We start from the raw sequence: 19,304 nt of genomic DNA on the forward strand, positions 1-19,304 counted from the left end.
AAATACGCCAAACCACCTTCTCTCGAGTGCTATGGTTCCGAATATTTTTTGTGGGGTAACAAGTCCTTCATGAATATCTCAGTGTCTCCCTTTTTCTATTTATCTACCAAAAAAACTTATGCCAAAAAAGCAGAATAGCTTCTCCTAGCAGCAATTAAGACCTCTGATCCTTGTAGTCAAGTCCAATGAGTTCTCTGATCGGACAACCGTGTGGAAGTTCTAGTTCGTGGTTTTAATCAATTTAAGAAAAAAAAAAAAGTTCAGAGTTTTCATCATCATGTTTTGGATGTCTTCAAACCTTGCTTCTCCATGATATTCCACAATTTGCGAAGATTGGACTGAGTGATGACATCGTCAGGTTTAAGTTGAAGAGCAAGGAGGTAGTTTTCCTCAGCCTCTTTCAGTTTACCATTCAGATGGAGAATGGCTCCAAGATTCATTAGGGCAGCTGGATACTGGTACAGAAAAAAAAAAAAAGGAAGGAGAAATATTAGGAATATTTTCAGGTTTTCTTTTCAGACAGTCTTCTTCCACTTAAACAAATTATTCCCTTATGTTTACAGATTATTCATGGAAGTAATTTAAGCAAATAGAGATAGCAAGAAAAAGTTTCTGAATAGCTGCTGTATACTTTGTGCTTTGAACAGGGCAAGCTCTGGTGTCTACAGATATAGACTTCTCTCTTTAATGAGAAAACACAGAACACATAAAGCTTTACATGTGGTAATGTCGGCACAGCACAGTTTCCAAGAGAAAATTAAAGTAATCCAAGAGCGGATTAAAGGCAGGAATTTAATTTTAATTCAGCCCATTGCCAATAAAGAGTTTATAATTGTTGGGAATAGTTAACACATTGGAACTCATCCCCTTTTTTCTCTTTGTCTTAATTATAACTAGTAGAAAACACATTTTGTTCTCAGATTCTAAGGATGTTCAGAGGCCCTAGGACAACCATTTAGATTCAGGCTGTGGCAATCATTTCTTAATGAACGATTGAATAAAATTAACAATGGTGGAAACACATGCTATTTTAATAACAAAGATGTGAACATTTCATAACAAACCCATTAAAAAGCTTCTTATGTTACTAACCGTTTTCCATCTTTAGCTAAGACAAAATGTTTTCTGTTTTTATTTTTTCATCTTCAGATTATTCCATTATGAAACAACAGGCTGTTCATGATAATTAAACATGCCTGGTTACTGGAGTTAACAAATATTAGAACAGCAGATTTATGAAGCTGAAGAGAACAGTCTAACCTACCCTTCTGGAGTACCTGCGGTACCCACATGCTAGTGAGAGCACAGTAAAGGCATTTGCCAAACCAGTACCTTGCATTTTGAAGAAAAAGGGTAAAAAATACTACACAAAGTTCACGACAGTTCTGTTTTCTCCCTCAGGTCACTATGATTTCCAATAAGCTTCAGGAACACTCACTTTTGAAGTCACATAGGTCTGTCTCAGAGGATAAGTGTTTCAAGACACCACTCACCAGTGTTCTGATCAAAATACAGTACTCAAAACGTGAAGCCACATGGAAACTCAGCTACAGACGACTGGGTGTTGGTATGCTTTAGAAGCCCTTCAGTGACAATAACTTCAGGAAAATACCGTAGGTAGGAAGGCCAATAAAATATACACTGGAGTTGGTTTCCCAGACTGATGTGGTAATGGGAAGTCATTAGGATGAGGAAGTTCCACATCTCTCCACCAGCGAGTTAAACTCATTACTCTTACCCTTCTGAATTCTTGTGTCCAAAACCTAAATTTTATGGTGGAAATGTTGTTTAGAAAATTCTCTAGTTTTATATCTTACAAATATTTCATATTTTGTTCAGCTTTCTTCCTGCTTTTCACCTCTTAACATATGCATCACAAAAACTCATAAAGAACTGCGACACATCAAATTTTCAGAACTGGCTTTCAAAATTAAGCAAAACAAAACGAGTTCGGCCCTCTCCATTGTAAACATCATAAAGTTAATGCACTGGAATCTGAAGATGTTATTTTTAGATTTAATTTTTCTTGCTTTACCCTGATAGATTATTTTCACCATCCCTAAGTCAGTTACTTCATTCTACTAAAAATCAAAACAACAACAACAAAACCCTAGCTGGATTTTATAAAGTTTTCCCAGTTAAATACTCTCCAAAATTTCTTCTTCAGTTATATTCTGTACACAGAAGGAAAACTAAGCCCCTGAAATGAAATCTTTGCTATAGGCAACACATATGGGCAGCCACATTATCATAGCTCCACATTTGCAATGCCAGTGTTGCATGCTATTTTATAATGGAATAATACACTGCTTAATTGCAGATGTTCTGGGTTCTAATTGAAGTGGTGCAAGTGAAGAATGATTGGAAAACAGCTCCACTGTACATGGATGGCTGTCTAAATATCCACCTATTTTATTTATTCATTTATTTTTAGGCTTAAGATTGTTTGAGAGAATTTTCTCAAATCATTCCCACTAATTGTGCTCCTTATTTGTCTAATTAGTTTATGAATCAAACAGGTTTTTTTTCAAGAGGACAGTAACTGACAGAGAACTGTCTTCTCACTTGAAATATAACTGTGTGTAAGTCTGCATCTAGACAAACCTTACCATGGTTAAGAATTAAAAAACCTTAAACCTAAAAATACTTGTATTAAATAAGACACATGTTGAAATGTGCTTAGGGCTAAATCTACAGCATCCACAAAGTTACTGTGTGGCAAGTAACACAGTTGTCTCATACGGCTTCCAGAAATCCTCTCCAGTTCCTTCACATCCCCCTGAAAATATGGTATGTGTATGGTACTAATAAAGTACCCTAAAGAACATTAAGATTATACGCCTAGCTAACAAAATTCTTCTGCCATCATGTCTTTAATTTGATATGTCATTTCACTAAAGGAAGCACTGAAAACATCTAGAAAAAGAACAAACTGCATGCCTTTTAGCTGAAATTAAATTTTTCCAACTTTTATACATCATTCCTGGTTTCCAGGAGACCCAACAAATTTTAGGCCATTAATGTTCTCAACAAATGTGTTCCCGGAAAATGTGAACTGATAACTCGTTTCAGGTAGTGCTGGAAGTTCGTTCCAACTCCTCCACGTTTCAAATGAGGAAGTGCACAGGATTACGGAAAGAGCGCTCCCTAGCTTTCCAGGGTATCAAGCACCCCAATATCTACAGTTTACTGTAACAGTCGCAAGAATTTTGGGTGACTGAAAGATTATACATCAGTGCCATCACTCTCTGACAGCTATAAAGCATGGTCTGAGGACAAGAGAGCAAGAGATATTTGCTATAGTTTTTCTTCACATATATTGTCTTTTATTAAAGACAGCTGATAAAACTTTTCAGTATGTTAACAAAGGCAGTCGGCAGCTACCAGTGCAATAACATGGGACTTGTAGCACTGTATAACAAATGACACCACCTACTACTTCAGAGACTTGAAAGGAGAAACAGGCCTGCCTTCATTTCCTTTTGGAGACAGATGCTTTACATCAAAAAAAAGCTGACTGGCATTTCTATTGGGGTTATAAATGCTGTCTTTTATGGTCTATTGCAAATTATTCCCTTTATTAGCATTTTTATCGTGGTGTGCTTGTTTCCTTAGTGTTTTTTTGGGGAGAGTAGAGGGAGGTGCTTGTGAGGAGGAGGGGAGAGGAATAACAGAGTAGTTAATGAATAACAAAATAGCAAAAGGCATGCACTTCGTTGCCTGGGGTGTTTTTGGTTTACATTGAGGACAAGTCTTTTAAACTTTCTCTATACTACAAAAATAAAAGGAGAGTCTTGGGGCATGCAAAAATTTTAATTTAAATTTAGGTCCTCTCTAAAATTAGAGAACTATGGAATTTCCAAATAATTCAAAATAATTCAGTAGTATTTCGGGATTACACTCATGTAACCAAGTACAGTATTGGACCCACAAACAGAATGAATCTTAATGACACAGCAGATGAACTTATTCCTTGCTCATCATCTCTGGCTCCACATACAGAAAATGCAGTATCAGCAGAACAATCCCAAACAGAAGAAGACAAGTTGACTCCTATATATGCCTAAGAAGTTATGGAGAGAGAAACAAATACACAAACATTTAACCTAGCTCAAAACCACCTCTTGCATGGCAGACAAGTATGAACAAACAACAGCCCCAACACAAGCAATGGAATCTGAAATTGTTTTCCCCCAAAGCTCTGCTTACCGATGACCTTCTCTGCTCAACACCACAGAGGCCAGGGCAACAGATTCTGAGATGAAAGTGCATTTGTTGCTGCTGAGGTACTTACAAGGAAAATCATGCCAATAGAAATGCCTGTAGAATCACAAGTGCAAGCTACTTCTCACTTAGCCATTTTAAAAGGTCACTGAAAAGATGTTGTCAATATTCGTCTTGCTCTTAATGAATTACTGCAGTGCGTGATCTTGTAGATGTTTCAAAACAACCCCAGGACTGTTTAATGAATACTGTAATCAGCATGGCCAATCCCTCAGAAACACACAGGCCAAGTGTTTTGTTTTAAAACAGTGCAATTAAGGACACTTGTTCTTTTAAGGGTTCCTGTTGAGTAAAGTCCATACTTGAAGAAGGGCATAAAATGTGATTCACGTGTGACTATTTCATCCCAGCACTTCTAGTTAAATATGGGTGAAGAATTCAGATGTTTCTGTTTGATTGATAACTGAAGATACCTAGGAGGTACAATAACTGAGTAGTGAAGCAGCAGAGTATTAGTTGTAGAATGGCTCACTAAACGTGAGAGCAAAGCACGCTGGACTGCTTCATCTTATCAGTGACCATGGCACAATGTGCTATCATGCCTTTTTTATACTCCTACAGTGATGGCAAAAATTTCCACTTGAACTTTTGTTACTGGTGTTATTGCTGCAGCACAGCATAATATTTTCTCAAGCAATCAAACTGTCAATACCTCCTTTTTTATCACCAAAGATAACCGTGGACACCGGAATCATTTCAGGGGTAGGACTTGCTTTTGACAGACCTCACAACTTTTGAGTAAAACCACGACCTAAAAGTTGCCCCAAGATGTAAGCATACTAAATGGGGTGAGTGGAGAAGGTAGAAGGAGAGGCAGGGGAAGGACATGCAGCGAGATGGTTGCTGCCAACAGAATCTTACTCTCCAATGCAATACATTGATGACACTGTAAACATGACACATGGAAACAGACCTTTCTCTAGGAGCGACCTAGTGTTGTTAGATAAGCCAAGTGCCAGTTATTCTTTCCAGAGACTCATGTTTCTACCTGGTTGTCTATGCTGTAAGGCTTCTTAAGAACTGCAGTTTGCGTAAGCTATGTCTGGTATTTTGTTCCAAACAGCACATGAATCACAACTAAGACACTGATCTCCAGTAAGTTGGCTAAAATGACAGGATTAAATTGTAGAGGAACGAATAACTTGGTGCAAAAAGCATTCTAGAACAAAATGATAGGATGCATGGCAAAATGTTATGCATCAGGGAAAATAAGAAAGCCTAAGACTCAGAGTTGAGAGGGATTTCCTGTGTCATCAGCCCAGGCAGCAAAACATTCAGTTCTGCTGGAAAAAAAAAAAAAAAATCATAATCTTTGAAAACTCTAAAATGGAAGAATACTCTGCAACTTTTCCTCCGTGCCAAGTTAAGTACATTATTTAAATTGCAAGTCTGTTCATGAACAATTTCTGTAAGTATGCTTTTGTGTCGACAACAGCTTTCAGCTTAAATAGGAAGAGGGGAAACGAAGAGACAAAAACATTCTCCCTGCAAGCACTAATTTGAATAAACATTGTGAAGAGCACAGTTGCCACGGTTTTATTAGTCAGAAATGGACCTAAACATTTCTGCTGCAAAGGGAGCATGCATCCCAATCTAATTACCTTAAGACTGACGAACATACATAGCTGTATAAATCTAACTAACAACAAGCCCAGGCTGTAGAGGGGAGTGGATCTTTGGATTTGGTTATCATCTTTAAGACTACTACATTGTTAATGCTGGTAGAGAAGAACTTTAGTTATTCATATTTTGTTCAACAAAGTAACAAATTATTAATCTCTAGGGAAGGTGAACACCCTTCAGAAAAAAAAAAAAGGACATAAAAAAAGAAAACACTCAAAAAATAAAGTAGATAGGCAGCTTCTGTTGAATACTGTTTACGCAATAGTCCTCAGGTTAGGACAATATATCAAGTTTGTAAGGCAGAAGAACTGCACGAGTTAATACATGGTCACCTTAACAACTGATGACACTACATAACTGTTAGGTCATGTACTTTTCTTTAAAAAAAATACTATTATTTTACATTTGGACATTCTCATCTAAACATTCAAAGCAGAGGATACTTTAACCTGTCCGGTGAAAGGAGAATATACATGGAAATCGTTCGCGCGCATCTAATCTTGTGTGGTTTCAAGCACCGGAGACTATCCTGTGTAAAATTGCAAACTACAGGATATGTACATTTAAAACCAGGAAAAAAGTGAAGGAAAGGGTTTTTACCACTTTTTTTTATATTTATGGGTGGCAGATGTGGGAGTTTTCATCCACAAGCATTGCATGAAATTATTCAGTTTGCTTGTAGATTTAGACATCATTAAGGAAACCCACAGCTGTGAGTCGGGGAAGAGTTCTAGACTTGGCATGGGAAGGAAGCAGTCTACTTTGATTCTCGAATTATCACATCAATAGGGTACATTTTAGCATCAATGTTCTCCAGCCAGTGGAGATTATTTTCCTCAACATCTTTTTCATCTTAGCCTTCAGAGACTGCTCATAGTTTTAAAAACATGTTATCCAAAACCAAACAAGCATATATAGATATATGTTACATCTTGCTGCTGAAAAGCTATCTACCATTGGCCTTTTTATAAATTCAGAGTATACTGCTTTATACATCAGTAAGTTAACAAAAGCATGTGTTACAACTAGTAAACACTGCAGATCATAACAACAGCTGAAAAAGTCCCACAGAAATGTAAGTACATTTGTAATTTCTGAGTATCTAGATTTTTCCCCCAATGGTCATGCACCAGTTGCTTTGATTTATGCTTAAAAAATCTCCTAGTAATCACTCTCAGTTTATATAGAACCCGTGATGGACATTTTTAGATAACATACTTGTATTAACATAATAAAAGCTAAACAGGAACATACGTTGCAAGTATTTAATATTATGGCTATATTAAAAAAATAAACAAACATTTTCCAGGCCTGAAAGTGCTTCTAATTAAACTTCTTAGGTTTCCAGCTCAAAAGTTTTCATCAGTATAGGATATGATAATCTTACCCAATTTTGCCAGCACTTCAGGATTTCTTTAAAAAAACCTTCAAATGACTTAATTTTTGTTTATAGAAATCCAACTGTGCTCTGATGTCTGCAATTTGATAATTTTAATATATAGTTACGATTATTGTATAAAATATTTAACAATTCTTTATCTAACACTGGTATGCTGCATGCTAATTAGGAAGTCTGTACTCCCAGCAAGTGAGAAATTTACTGAATAGCAATGTCATCTGTACTACTGTACTGACAAATAGAAATTGCTCAAAATCTTTCAGTAACAGAATTTTATCCTATTAAGAAAAAGCAAGGGTGTTTTAAAATGAAACTGAATCTGTTAGAAAATTTATTTTTTGCATGCACTTTCTTTCTGAACTGTGGGAACCAGAAAAATAAATGGCTTTGTGTTACTGCCTAAAGAAAGATAAACCCCACTTTTAATTAAAAAGAAACGTGAAGTGTTAAAAGAAACATGAATATACCCTACTTCACCCAGCAGCACACGTGCAGGGCTGATTAGAATAGCTGTCCATATTAACACAATCAAAACTGGATAATCTTCAGAGAAAACTCTAATTTACAGGTCATCTGAGGTTATGATCACAATTATACTCACAGTATATGTTACTAGCATTAAAATGTTCATTTTTTTCAATCAAATCTCATTGGAAAATAAAAATAACTGCTGAGAACGAATGCATCTTCCATCTATACATCTGCCCAGATACTGATCAAATACATCAGTATCCAGAGAAGGTTGTACAGTTTTTCAAGATGCTAGCCACAGACATATGAAGTAGTGCATTAGAGCTTCCATTTTTGAGTAGAATAGCCAACAACTGAAGTTTCGAAAGGAAAAAGTTTTCATTTCTGGTCTTGAAAAGTTAGCAAAGTTCTAATTAAGGAAATCTCAAAATCACTAGATTTCCAGTGTTTTGATTCAGGTTGTTCAGATGAATGCTAAGTGTGAAAGAAGGTTTTGCACCTTTGGCTGACAACTGTAGTCAGCCGAATTCAATGCTTGAGAACTAGATTAATATTGATATTGCTGTACGTTTTCCAAAACTTTGTAAGGTATCGCTTTCAGGCATACTGTTTAAACCATTATGCAACTTGACATACTTGCTCTGAGCACAAAGAATGAGAATCTTGCTAATTTGTTCAAGGCTTATACCAAGCACAATCACTATTAAGACAGCCCACAGAAAAAGCATGATATTAGCACTACAGAAACAGGAAAAAAGAAAACACTCAGAGATTATGAAGCATTGGAGGATGTTTTAGGATGAATTTTAGCCTTCATTCCACCCCTCCATTGGCACACTTTCTTTTGGCTAACTTTCCCTCGACAACAGAATCAAGCCTTATTCTTCTACTGGTAATAATTTCACTGGCACGAAAGTACAACTGATGTCTATCACATGAAGTGATACAATTTCCATTAATAACATGGTTTATCAATAGCGTCTGAAGGTATTTTCAAATTGGTCAAAAACATGCAACTTCAGCATGTGGAAATGTCACCAAGGCAATTTTGCAAACAAAACCTAACTCCCTAAGTTTGTAAATAAATAACAAAACTCTTGAGATTATACACCATTCAAGGAACTACATTTTCATTACAGAATAGACACGACTGAAAATGCTTGAAAAAAATCGTGTTCATAAATATTTTCTTTTCTGAAATTTCTGCATGGAAAACCTTAAAGTATTTGCATATCAATCCTTTTCTTTGCTTCCCCTTTGTCCTTTTTCATCTGGCTCCTATCGCTTCCATGCTTGTTGCATAGAGCAAAAAGATTATGCCCACATTCCATCGTGACTTCAGATCTTCCCACAGGATTGTGAGAGCAGCTGAGAAAAGAGGCACATACTATTGGTCCTCGGAAAACGCTGAATTACAGTGCTTCATGTAATTCAGAAGAATCCATGCCTTACTTTTTGTCAGCCAGTATGTATGTATGCAGGTGTTCCCTATACAGCATTTAGCAATTAAATCTACAGTACATATTAAAATTATTAACTTCCAATGTAAGAGCAAGGGTTTAATTTTGATTCTTGTAGCTTAAAGTTTTTAAGGCTGTAGTTTCTAAACTTGGTCTTTTGATCACTAATAGTAAGACCACTGGGCATTAATTCCTCAGTAGGCTTTTACAAGGTTGTGACTTGTAAAAAAAATAAAATTACTTTCTGCTAGGGCAGCCTTATGTACCACATCTGATCAGTGACACATACATTTATAGTGCTTTGTAGGTAATTAAAATCAGTAACAACACAACATGTTCAGTGCTATATCTACACATCCTACTCTGAAAGGTCCTCAAACCAGGACAACTTGATACTGCATATGCTGATAACAGCTGTTTCTCGAATAAAAGCTTTCTGTATTCTTCAAACTATGTTTTTAAGAAACGGAAGCATGAAGCAACACTGTGAATCATATTTTCCTTTTTAAAAAGGTTTAAGAAATTATTTCTGAAGGCACAGGAGAAAACTAATATTTGCAAGACTAGCACCAAGAAATCAAAGTTTAATTCCTGCTTCTGAAATTCAATGTCAAAAATTACTCAGCCAAACCAGATGCCTGCTCCAAACTGCCCCAGAAAAAGCCCTCCATGACTGGAGCAAACTATACCCAGTGCCACTAGTTCGGCAGTCAATGGCTCAAGCTAATTTGACTTCTCAGTATTTTCAACACACATACCACCCATTCTATATGAACACCACAGGATCCTAGAGAAATTAACTTTAGGTCCTACCTACCAGTAATCTTCTTGTTAAAGCTCATTTTTCCCCTCAAATCAAAAGGTTTGCCTCCTGTGTAATTTCCATAATCTCTGTTCAGAAAGTGTTTTCTTCCTCTATTATGGGTAAAACATCCACTTTGTGAACTAATCAGCAAAAAAATCTATCAATGCAGCTATCGGTACAGAATTTTTCAAACAGAATTAACGCAGGATCATGAATTGATCTTTCAAAAATGATAAAAAGTAAGTCTTATAATTTAAAGCGTATTTAAAAGCAGTTAGAATGTGAAGAAATGAAGTAGAACTACTGAGTTACAATAAAACTCCACCAAATAACTCCATCATAAATATATCAATCATTTACTCTGCAGAGTCTAAGTGACATACAGCAAACCCTTCATATGGAATTTAATTTAGGGTTTTATTGTGGATTTTCATTTTTACTGTTGTTGTTATATTGGAAATTTTTTCTGTTTTCTTTCACACTATAATTGTTTTCAGTGAGTTTGAGGCAACCAGATGCTGAGGCAACTGGCACTGTTACAAACCATAATGTCAGCTTAAAGTTACTTACTGTTACAGGAAGACAATCTTTACTGGAGCACCTGAAGAATTAGTAAAACTGCCACAGCTTAGTAATAGAGCTGTTCATCATATAGAAGACATGTTTCAAAAGGGTAGGTACACCTGAATGTACATTTGCTCTCCAGTTAAAACTAACTGTGGTAAATAGAATCATGTAAACACAATATGCGGAGCTGACCAATATACAGTGGTCCAGCATGCCTCAACAAAACAGGACCGCTCTTTGCAGGAAAGATGCATCTTCTCATTAGCAGACTTCTCATCTCTAGACTGTAACTTTCCCAGGAAAAAATACATCCAAACTGGTACTGAAGTTATTCTTAAAGACAATTTCCAAGAAAATTACTTCAGCCAGACACCCGCCACCCATCCGCTTCCTAGCATTCTGCAAAGATACAGTTCTTCTTAGGCAGATATCAGACCAAAACCAGCCTTATTGTAGGGCATTTTTTCATCTACACAATCACCAAGATACATCTGGAGGAGTGGGAGGGTGGAGAAGAATACCAGTTGGATCAAAACCATCTTGTGAAACAGAAACATCAGTTCTCCAGACCCCGTGGGAAAAAAAAAAATCTAATAGGATATGCCAACCCACAACTAAAAATCATTCCTAGAACGAGAAATATATCAGAACTATAGATTAGGAAGAAAATTAGGAAGTTATTTATTGCAAAACATCCTACTGAGAATGTACTGTTTCTGGGTTTATTTAATGAGCATTAAAAACACTTCCTTATCAGTTCTAATTGCATAACAAATTCATTGCATTGTTTCCAGAAACAGCACTAGAATACTCTATTAAGAAAAAACTTGTTGGATTCTCTTTTAATTGCGTTCAAACAGATGGTTTAATTTCTGAAATACTAATCTACTGCTGTGAGTTCTATATTTCATGGCACTTTATTTTTGATTGACACTGAGGGGTACATTTACAAGGCAAAGCCAATCTTGCTCCCTCCAGGAACTGATGCAGGCAGCATAGTACCCCCTGCCAAGTGACTATCAGACTGTGAATCACAATCAAGTGCATAAGTCTATCCACGATACATCATCTTCACTTCCACAATTTCAGCAAAGAGACTGCATCTTTACAAACTACTGCCTCCCATCATCTCAAAGCATGATGATTCCTTTCATTTAAATCAGTAGTACAAATCTAGGCTATGACTTCACAAAACTATTTTTTTAATTATTCCGTAAATGAACATCATAGTCAAGTAGAAGCACAACTGTTGGACAGCTGAAAAGTGATCATAGAAAAACAGTTATCTGTCTATTAAGATGTGGATGAAAAACACTTAAATGCTAGATGAAACAAAACTACACTCCAAGAGACAGACCTAGCTGACCTCACATCCTTTTTACTTCAAATAATTTTGATGATGGACTGAACATATCTATACACCAGATAAGGACTTCAGATTTGCATAATGAAAATACGTATAAAAAACAGAAAAGGAAATGTGAGGACACTAAGATTTCCATTCAAATTAACCAAGGTGAAGTCCTACAAAATTTCTGAATCAAGGTCTTGACAATAGAATAGCTCAAGTATTATTTGGTATGAGAACTTCTTTGCTTTGGAGAATTTATGACCTATCCATTGAGATTTACAACCATCCAATGGGATCAGAACAGTGTTCTGTATCTAGGTAGATGCCCAGAGACAAAACACAGAATCACAGAATCATTTAGGGTGGAAAAGACCTTTAAGATCATTGAGTCCAACAGTGAACAGAACCTATACCTTGTGTGACTAACTTCTTAGGAAACATCACTGCACTAATAAACATACATGATTTTTGTGAAAAAGTGGTCTTTCAGTTTTTGGAGATTTAATCATGTACACATTTTGAACACTGTGGACAACAGAGCCTACAAAGGAAAATGGGTACTCTGGGGTATTTTTTTTTTTTTTTTTTGTGAAGAAAAGACTTTACCAGCAGCTCAAAGCAGCACCAGAGACTGCCACTAGACATACTGAAAACTTTATATGACCTATGACTTAAGAGAACAGCACATGGATTGTTAGAGAGTTTCTTTCTCTCAAATTGCATGTTAAGCACAAAAATACTGTTTCAACCATTCTTGGTAAGAGTAATTGATGATTTAATGAAGGTCTAAAGGTTAATTAAATTAGAAAAGAGGAGTTAGTGTATAGTTGTTTATTTCCAACATTTGTTCTCCCCGTTAAAGAAAAGGATGTCTATGCATTTTACAGTTCACAAAAATGAATGATTCAGAAAATACATTACTGCAATAATTACAGTGTAGAATGATTAATATTTATGGGAAATTTGTAAACATTTTCATAGCTAAAAATGAAACGAGAAGCACTCCAAATTACCATGACAACCAGTTTCTGGCTTACTTTGCAGAGTGTTTCTGGGTATGCAGCTTACTGGTTGAAAAACTTTATGTTAAGAAGAGTTCATAGCTGCTTGCATAATTTCACTTGAAGAAATTGGGAACTACAGTGGCCAATTTACCTCTCGCGTGCAGGAGAAACAGAAGCAACACTTAGCAAGTCAATGGTGTTACTGCAATGCAATATCTTTGTAAGCAGAAGAAACTCAAATGTATTTTCATTTCAGTCATTTAGAATCTGTACAGACAAAATATTTATGTATTGATTAGGATATCAATGTACAACAAATTATTCTAGATGGGAAATAAACAGCAACTTAAAGGAATTTTAATTCAATACCAAAGCTCACAAATTACACTGAGCCAATCGACCTCAGATATTTGCATATTTAACTGCTTGTATAATCAGAAGAGTAGAAATGGACTCCCCATAATCTAACTCACAAAACTGAAGCTGAGAACTATAATGCCATGATTTCCAGCTTTCTCCCATGCATCTTACACAAAGATGGATGACAATATCGAGAACCAGATTTAAGTATTTCATAATCACCCAAAAGCACATTCAATCTTTGCTTTCACAGAGCTGCTACAATGCATGAGAAAACACACATAGAGCTTTCTGGGGTAAGGCTATAATATATTTTTATGTATTTCCCAAAGGAAATTCAGTGTTTTCCATGGCAAGTAAATCGGTTTTCAAATCATACAATTCATCCTGATATTGTGCTTCAGTATTACAGGTAAATATCCCCATTCCAATAGCTTGTGTTCTCTCTTTGTCCCCTGATGGAGATCATAGGAATGGGAAATGCTATATGGGGGGGTTTGTTTGTTTCATCTGTCATTATTTTTTTAAAGTAGGAGGTACTAATCTCTGCTAAAGTAGGAATACTTTAAGATTCAGAACAACAGCCTGTACACATGCCTGTCCTGAAGCTGACAATAGTGCATGACAAAAAAACTAAACGTGTCTTCAAAATATTTAGGAGGACCATGAACAAATATAATTGCAAATATAGAAAGATAGGGGTTTGTTGTTTTTTTTTTTTTCCCCCAAAAGAATAAACACAGTTTTCCCCAAATAGCTGGACAGAGAGAACATATCTGCCTTGCATTTAGTCCCAGACAAGAAGGATGAACTCAGTATAAGAACCTGGAAGAGGTGAAGCAAGAATAACAAAAGAAAATTAAGCTGGGTGTCCAAATTGGATGTAAAAAGCTTTCCAGCTCTCTCCAGCAGAGAGTGTTCATGCATGGATAAACTCTTTATGTGGAGAAGTGTTGTTATTTCTGTGCAAACACTGAAGAGCCTTTCTACCTGAAATGAAGGGCAGCTTGCATTCAGTTAATATTAATTATATTGAATTTCTCCATTCTGCTCAACCTTCAGGTTAGGTCAGTCTTCTGCTAGGCAGGCTGAAAAATGCTTGTTCTGATATCAGCTCTCAAAGTCAGTCTTATTGCCTGTCAATGGGGAAAGTCTACCCAATTTACAGTAACCAAGAAAGTGCTCTCTCATCCTTTTGAGATGAGAGAGTGGCATCGTCTTTTCTCTCAGGGTGTTCCACTATCTCTTCTCCCAGTGGAGCCGATCCATGCCCATGCCTCCCACCCCTGGATCAGCCTGAAGTCAAACTATTAAAAGTACGCCATCCGGAAATAGAGTTTACATCAGGCATACCTATCTGCTCATTAGAAGGCCACAGTACCCTTTTTAGTCTCAAAAAGTCCTGCAAGCTCTATAACAATTAGTTCAGTCTTTAAGAAACAACAGAGCGGGAAGAGAGGAAGAACTGGATCCTGGGAAGTTTTCTTATTCCTCACACCTTCACCAGGAGAAAAGAAAGGAGGCATTTTCAGGAGGCCAAGAGTGCTGCTAGGCTGGAAGGAATCCACAGCCATTTATATCATTGAGGCGGAAAGTTTGGCACACTTGAGAGGAAGCCTTAAACAATGCTAAGCTTAGCAGCAGCTGGTGCTGGTAGTGGGAAGCTGGGCAGCCCCGACAGGGGCAGGAGAAGCTGGGAGCAGCTCAGAGGGCAGGCAGACAATCAGCAGAAGCTCTACCTGCACCCACATAGCCCACTTCTGTATTTTCTGTAAAGTCAGGCACAGATAATGGAAGACAACTGAACAGGTGAACCTGCTTGATGCTAACTACCTAAAAATACAGCTCTGTGGTCATTCCATGGGACCAATACATAAAGATAAAAGATTGTCATGTGGTCGTTACTTTGAATAAACAAGTAAACAGATGGGAAAACATTTTAAAACAATGTTTCTCAACTGGAAAGTGCTGTGCTTTGCTGGTGATAATACATGGTGTAAAAATCATATATGTACTGTTTCAAGAAGGACAGGGAACTGCTGAAGAGGGTCCAGCAAAGGGCAACGAAGATGATTAGGGGACTGGAGCACCTTTCTTATGAGGAAAGGCTGAGGGACTTGAGTCTCTTTAGTCTAGAGAAAAGAAGATTGAGGGGGGATCTTATTAATACTTACAAATACTTAATGGGAGGATGCCAGGGGGATGGGAGCAGTCTTTTTTCAGTGGTGCCCAGTGATAGAACGAGGGGTAATGGGCATAAACTTGAACATAGGAAGTTCCATCTTAACATGAGAAGGAACTTCTTTACTTTGAGGGTAGTGGAGCACTGGAACAGGCTGCCCAGAGAGGTGGTGGAGTCTCCCACTCTGGAGACATTCAAAACCCGCCTGGACGCTGTCCTGTGCAACGTGCTGTAGGTGACCCTGCTCTGGCAGGAGGGTTGGACTAGATGATCTCCAGAGGTCCCTTCCAACCCTAACCATTCTGTGATTCTGTGACTCTGTGATTCTGTGTTTCTCTAGATGACCATATCAGCTTTATCTGTACTATGCGCCAGAACCAGGAGTACAACAGCAAGACCCTCCACTTGGGTTTGGATAACAATGGGCTATGTAGACCTCCTCAAAAGAGCTGCAGGAGATATTCGTCACAAATTCACCACTGGTGAGGCATCTGCATTATCCCTGGGGCAGTCTGAGGAAGATATTCGATCCAGTGAAGTGTGGAGCAGTGCCGTTTTTTGTCAATTGGGGATCAGCTGCAGACAATTTAAGAATCTCTGTTAACCCATCCATTACTGCCATCGGCAGCAGAACTAACATTGCAGGAGCTCTTAAAAAATTTGTGAAAATTCTCCCTGGCAATAACAGGACGTGCCCCTAACAAAGCTGGCAAAATGCATTAAAGCCACCTCCCTCACAGTTACTCCTAGCCCAGTAAGCTACCTGAGAGAATTACTGAACATTCAGAAGAAAGTCAAATAGGGAAATTTGGCATGGAATTACCTAAGGAAAAAATACGTAATAAAGCAGATCTTGGTTACACATGTTTCAAGACAAAACCCAACATCTACTTTATTTTTTAAAGATGTATGTACTGTCGGAAGTATATTCATTTTTAGAGGTCTTGCCATGAATAAACCCCATATATTAAGAACACTTTCCATAAGGAGGCACTGAAAGCATGTTATCTATAAGGTGGCTATAAAAATAGTCAATTATCTGGAAATCACCAGGATTCTTCTTTCAACTCTTAGACAGCTCGAGGTAGAGCTTATTGCAAGCCTGGAGCCTTTGACATGAAATCTGTATTCCAGCATTGGGGAAAAAAATAAAAGAAGCACTTGTAGAAACTGCTTTTTAATATGATATTGTGTTAACTGATTACATAAACCCTTCAAGTCAAGAAATGGTTTAGTCCCCCACATCATGATTAAACCATCTAGTGGAAATTGTATTTATTTTGCTTATAGGTACATTTCTCCTTTCCCCCTCATTCTATGTGTGTGTCTTTATGTATGTTGTTACAGTAAGACATTTAATCAGGCCCTTTTGAAGTGGTAGAGTGGAAACAGCTGTTTCTGACAATGTGCCGATGACATGGGGCTTAAAGCTGTCATGAGCTCCAGATTGCAAGCAGCACTAATATGTGGTTGGGATGGTAGTGACTTGGAGGTCATGGCATCTCCTTGAGGAATGCTTCTGAGCCAATCAGCTCAAGGTGGTGGCTCAAAGTCTTAAGGCTCTGGTGAGCTCTCTTTCATTTAATACTCTTGAGGTCACACTTCAAAGCGCCCTTTCTTCTCAAGAGCCATTGGCCATATGTGGGGGTTCTAGAGCAGATTTTTAAAGATTGGTTGCTTCAAGTTCAGACTTAAAAAATTAGAAATGCAGTTCTATTACACAAATGATTTCTTAAAAGTTGAATAAAAGCTGAAGCTTAAGTCAGTATCTCACATTCTTGTAAAGAATGCCAATTTAAAGAGAGTTTCTGGATGACTGATTTTTCCACAACAAAGTGAGCTTAAAGTTCACATTTTAGAGTGCCTAACAACTTGTTTAAAACAGTTTCCTGGTTTGTGAACATTACAAGATGTAGGGCACCCAGAAACCATCTCTGAATATAGACTTTCCTCAGCAATACTCCCACTCAGAATAATTACTGCATAAATGTCTTGCTGTCCAAGAAACTTACACTTTAATTTCTTCATGCAACTGAATTTGTTAAAATTAGACTAATGTGATTAACATACATCCAAGTCAACGTTGCCAGAACAAACACGTGTGCTTCTCACTGAGAAGGCTCTAAAATGATTTTGTTTTGATCACGGTAGACGCACAATGTGGGAATGCATTTTTTGGAAAGTATTCAAAAAGATCCAGGGGCTGGGGAAGCTAATTTCTGTAGGTTACCTATAGAGTTGAAGGAGGAAAAGACTGTCCTTTAAGAAATGATTCATAGCAAGTAAAAGTAGATTCGTTCTCCGAACTGCTTCCTAGATTCCTCTTTCCCCCTTGGCTTTCCAAGGGAAAGTCAACTCTGTGAAGCCTATTTGGAAATAAATAGACATAATCCCAAGAATGCTTGGTTCTTCAGTGAAGTTTAAGACAAATGATTCCCATCTCCACAGCAGCACTACGTTCTACAGAAAACACTGCTCTTCTGAAATTTGACTTGAAATTACTTTCATAGAGGATAAATACACACCTACTGCAAATAAGGCTAATCATGAACGTTATTAAAAGAACAGTTAGGTCTAAATCTGGAATAATAATACTTTTTTTTCTTTGCACCCAAGCTGCATTTCAGCTGGTGCTGCTATTGTACCAAAGTGTTTTAATTCTTCTACGCTCTGGAGAATGAAGTTGTATCCAAAAGCAAAGATGATGTTCAGGATGTGGATATACATTTTAACACACCTGTGCTGTATTCAGTTGTTCCTTTACTGGGTGTAATTTTTTGCAAATTCTTGATTCATTGTAATACAGATTTTCACAGAGAAAATATGGCATTTTCAGCATTTTTCAGTATTCTCAGAATTAGTTGAATGATGAATGAATCACTCCCAATACTACAAAAATAAAATCTTTCTATGTTTGCTTTCTTAAAAGCAATGGCTTGCATGTTTCAGAGAAGTTACATTTCTCCTGTAACTGAATACTGTTTTTCTGGGGATATTTTTAGCCTCCTTAGTCACAACTTTGATAAAAATGGATTAGTTGAATGAGAAAGTGACTCAGACACGAAGGCATATTTGTTGCTCAGTGTTGTGCCCCAATCTTGAGACACTGAAATAAAAGGTCTCCTTGCTTAGGAGACAAATGCAAGAGTGGGCACTGCTGTCTGGAAAAAAACCACTGAAATAGCCAACTGAGTAGCTCTGAAAGTCATGACTCAGATGGCCATGTAAACTGGACTTGGGCATAAAAAAGCTCAACAGAGCAGCTTCTGGATCGAAATAGCATGCTTATATGTTGGGGAGCTGTTGAGGAAATACTGTGTATGAAGCACTGCTTCATTCCAAAAGCAACAGGAACAGTTCAGAAACCAAAGAAAGGGATGCAAAAGGAAAACAAAGTGAGAACGCTGAGAACAAAATTGTGTCATGAAAGCTCAATAAGCACACAAATTCACTAACAATCAGTAAAAGACTGAGTTTGACTTACTACTAACATCTCTAATTACTGCTAAGGATGGTATTTTACAGTAGTGATATTAGAGATATTACACAACATGTAATATTTGTAAAGAAATGGATGCAAGAGAATGGAAATTTGAGTTTTGTTTCAGACTGCGCTACTTGAAAATCTCTCAGGAGCTAGACACAGCTCTAATTCTAAAGAATAACTGATAATTTGGTTGTCTTGGTACAGTGAATAAGAAAAGTGTTGGTAACAGAGAAATGGATCTTCAACTTGGAATCTGGAGGAGTGATTGGGGAGCCACAGGAGAAAAAAACATAACGGTGAAAAAAAAGCTG

General features: G+C 37.2%; 1 protein-coding gene across 1 annotated transcript in view; it reads right to left on the bottom strand.

Annotated features, from left to right (window-relative positions):
* Positions 1 to 275: 275 nt before the first annotated feature.
* TMTC2 (transmembrane and tetratricopeptide repeat containing 2) overlaps positions 276 to 19,304 on the bottom strand; it is a 159,450-nt gene continuing 140,421 nt past the window's right edge. Inside the window, exon 12 of the mRNA XM_009882663.1 lies at positions 276 to 455. Coding sequence (XP_009880965.1) covers positions 276 to 455 — 180 coding nt within the window. The remainder of the gene's footprint in view (positions 456 to 19,304) is intronic.

Source organism: Charadrius vociferus, unplaced genomic scaffold (genome assembly GCF_000708025.1).
Source record: "Charadrius vociferus isolate BGI_N301 unplaced genomic scaffold, ASM70802v2 scaffold72, whole genome shotgun sequence".
Taxonomy (NCBI): Eukaryota; Metazoa; Chordata; class Aves; order Charadriiformes; family Charadriidae; genus Charadrius; species Charadrius vociferus.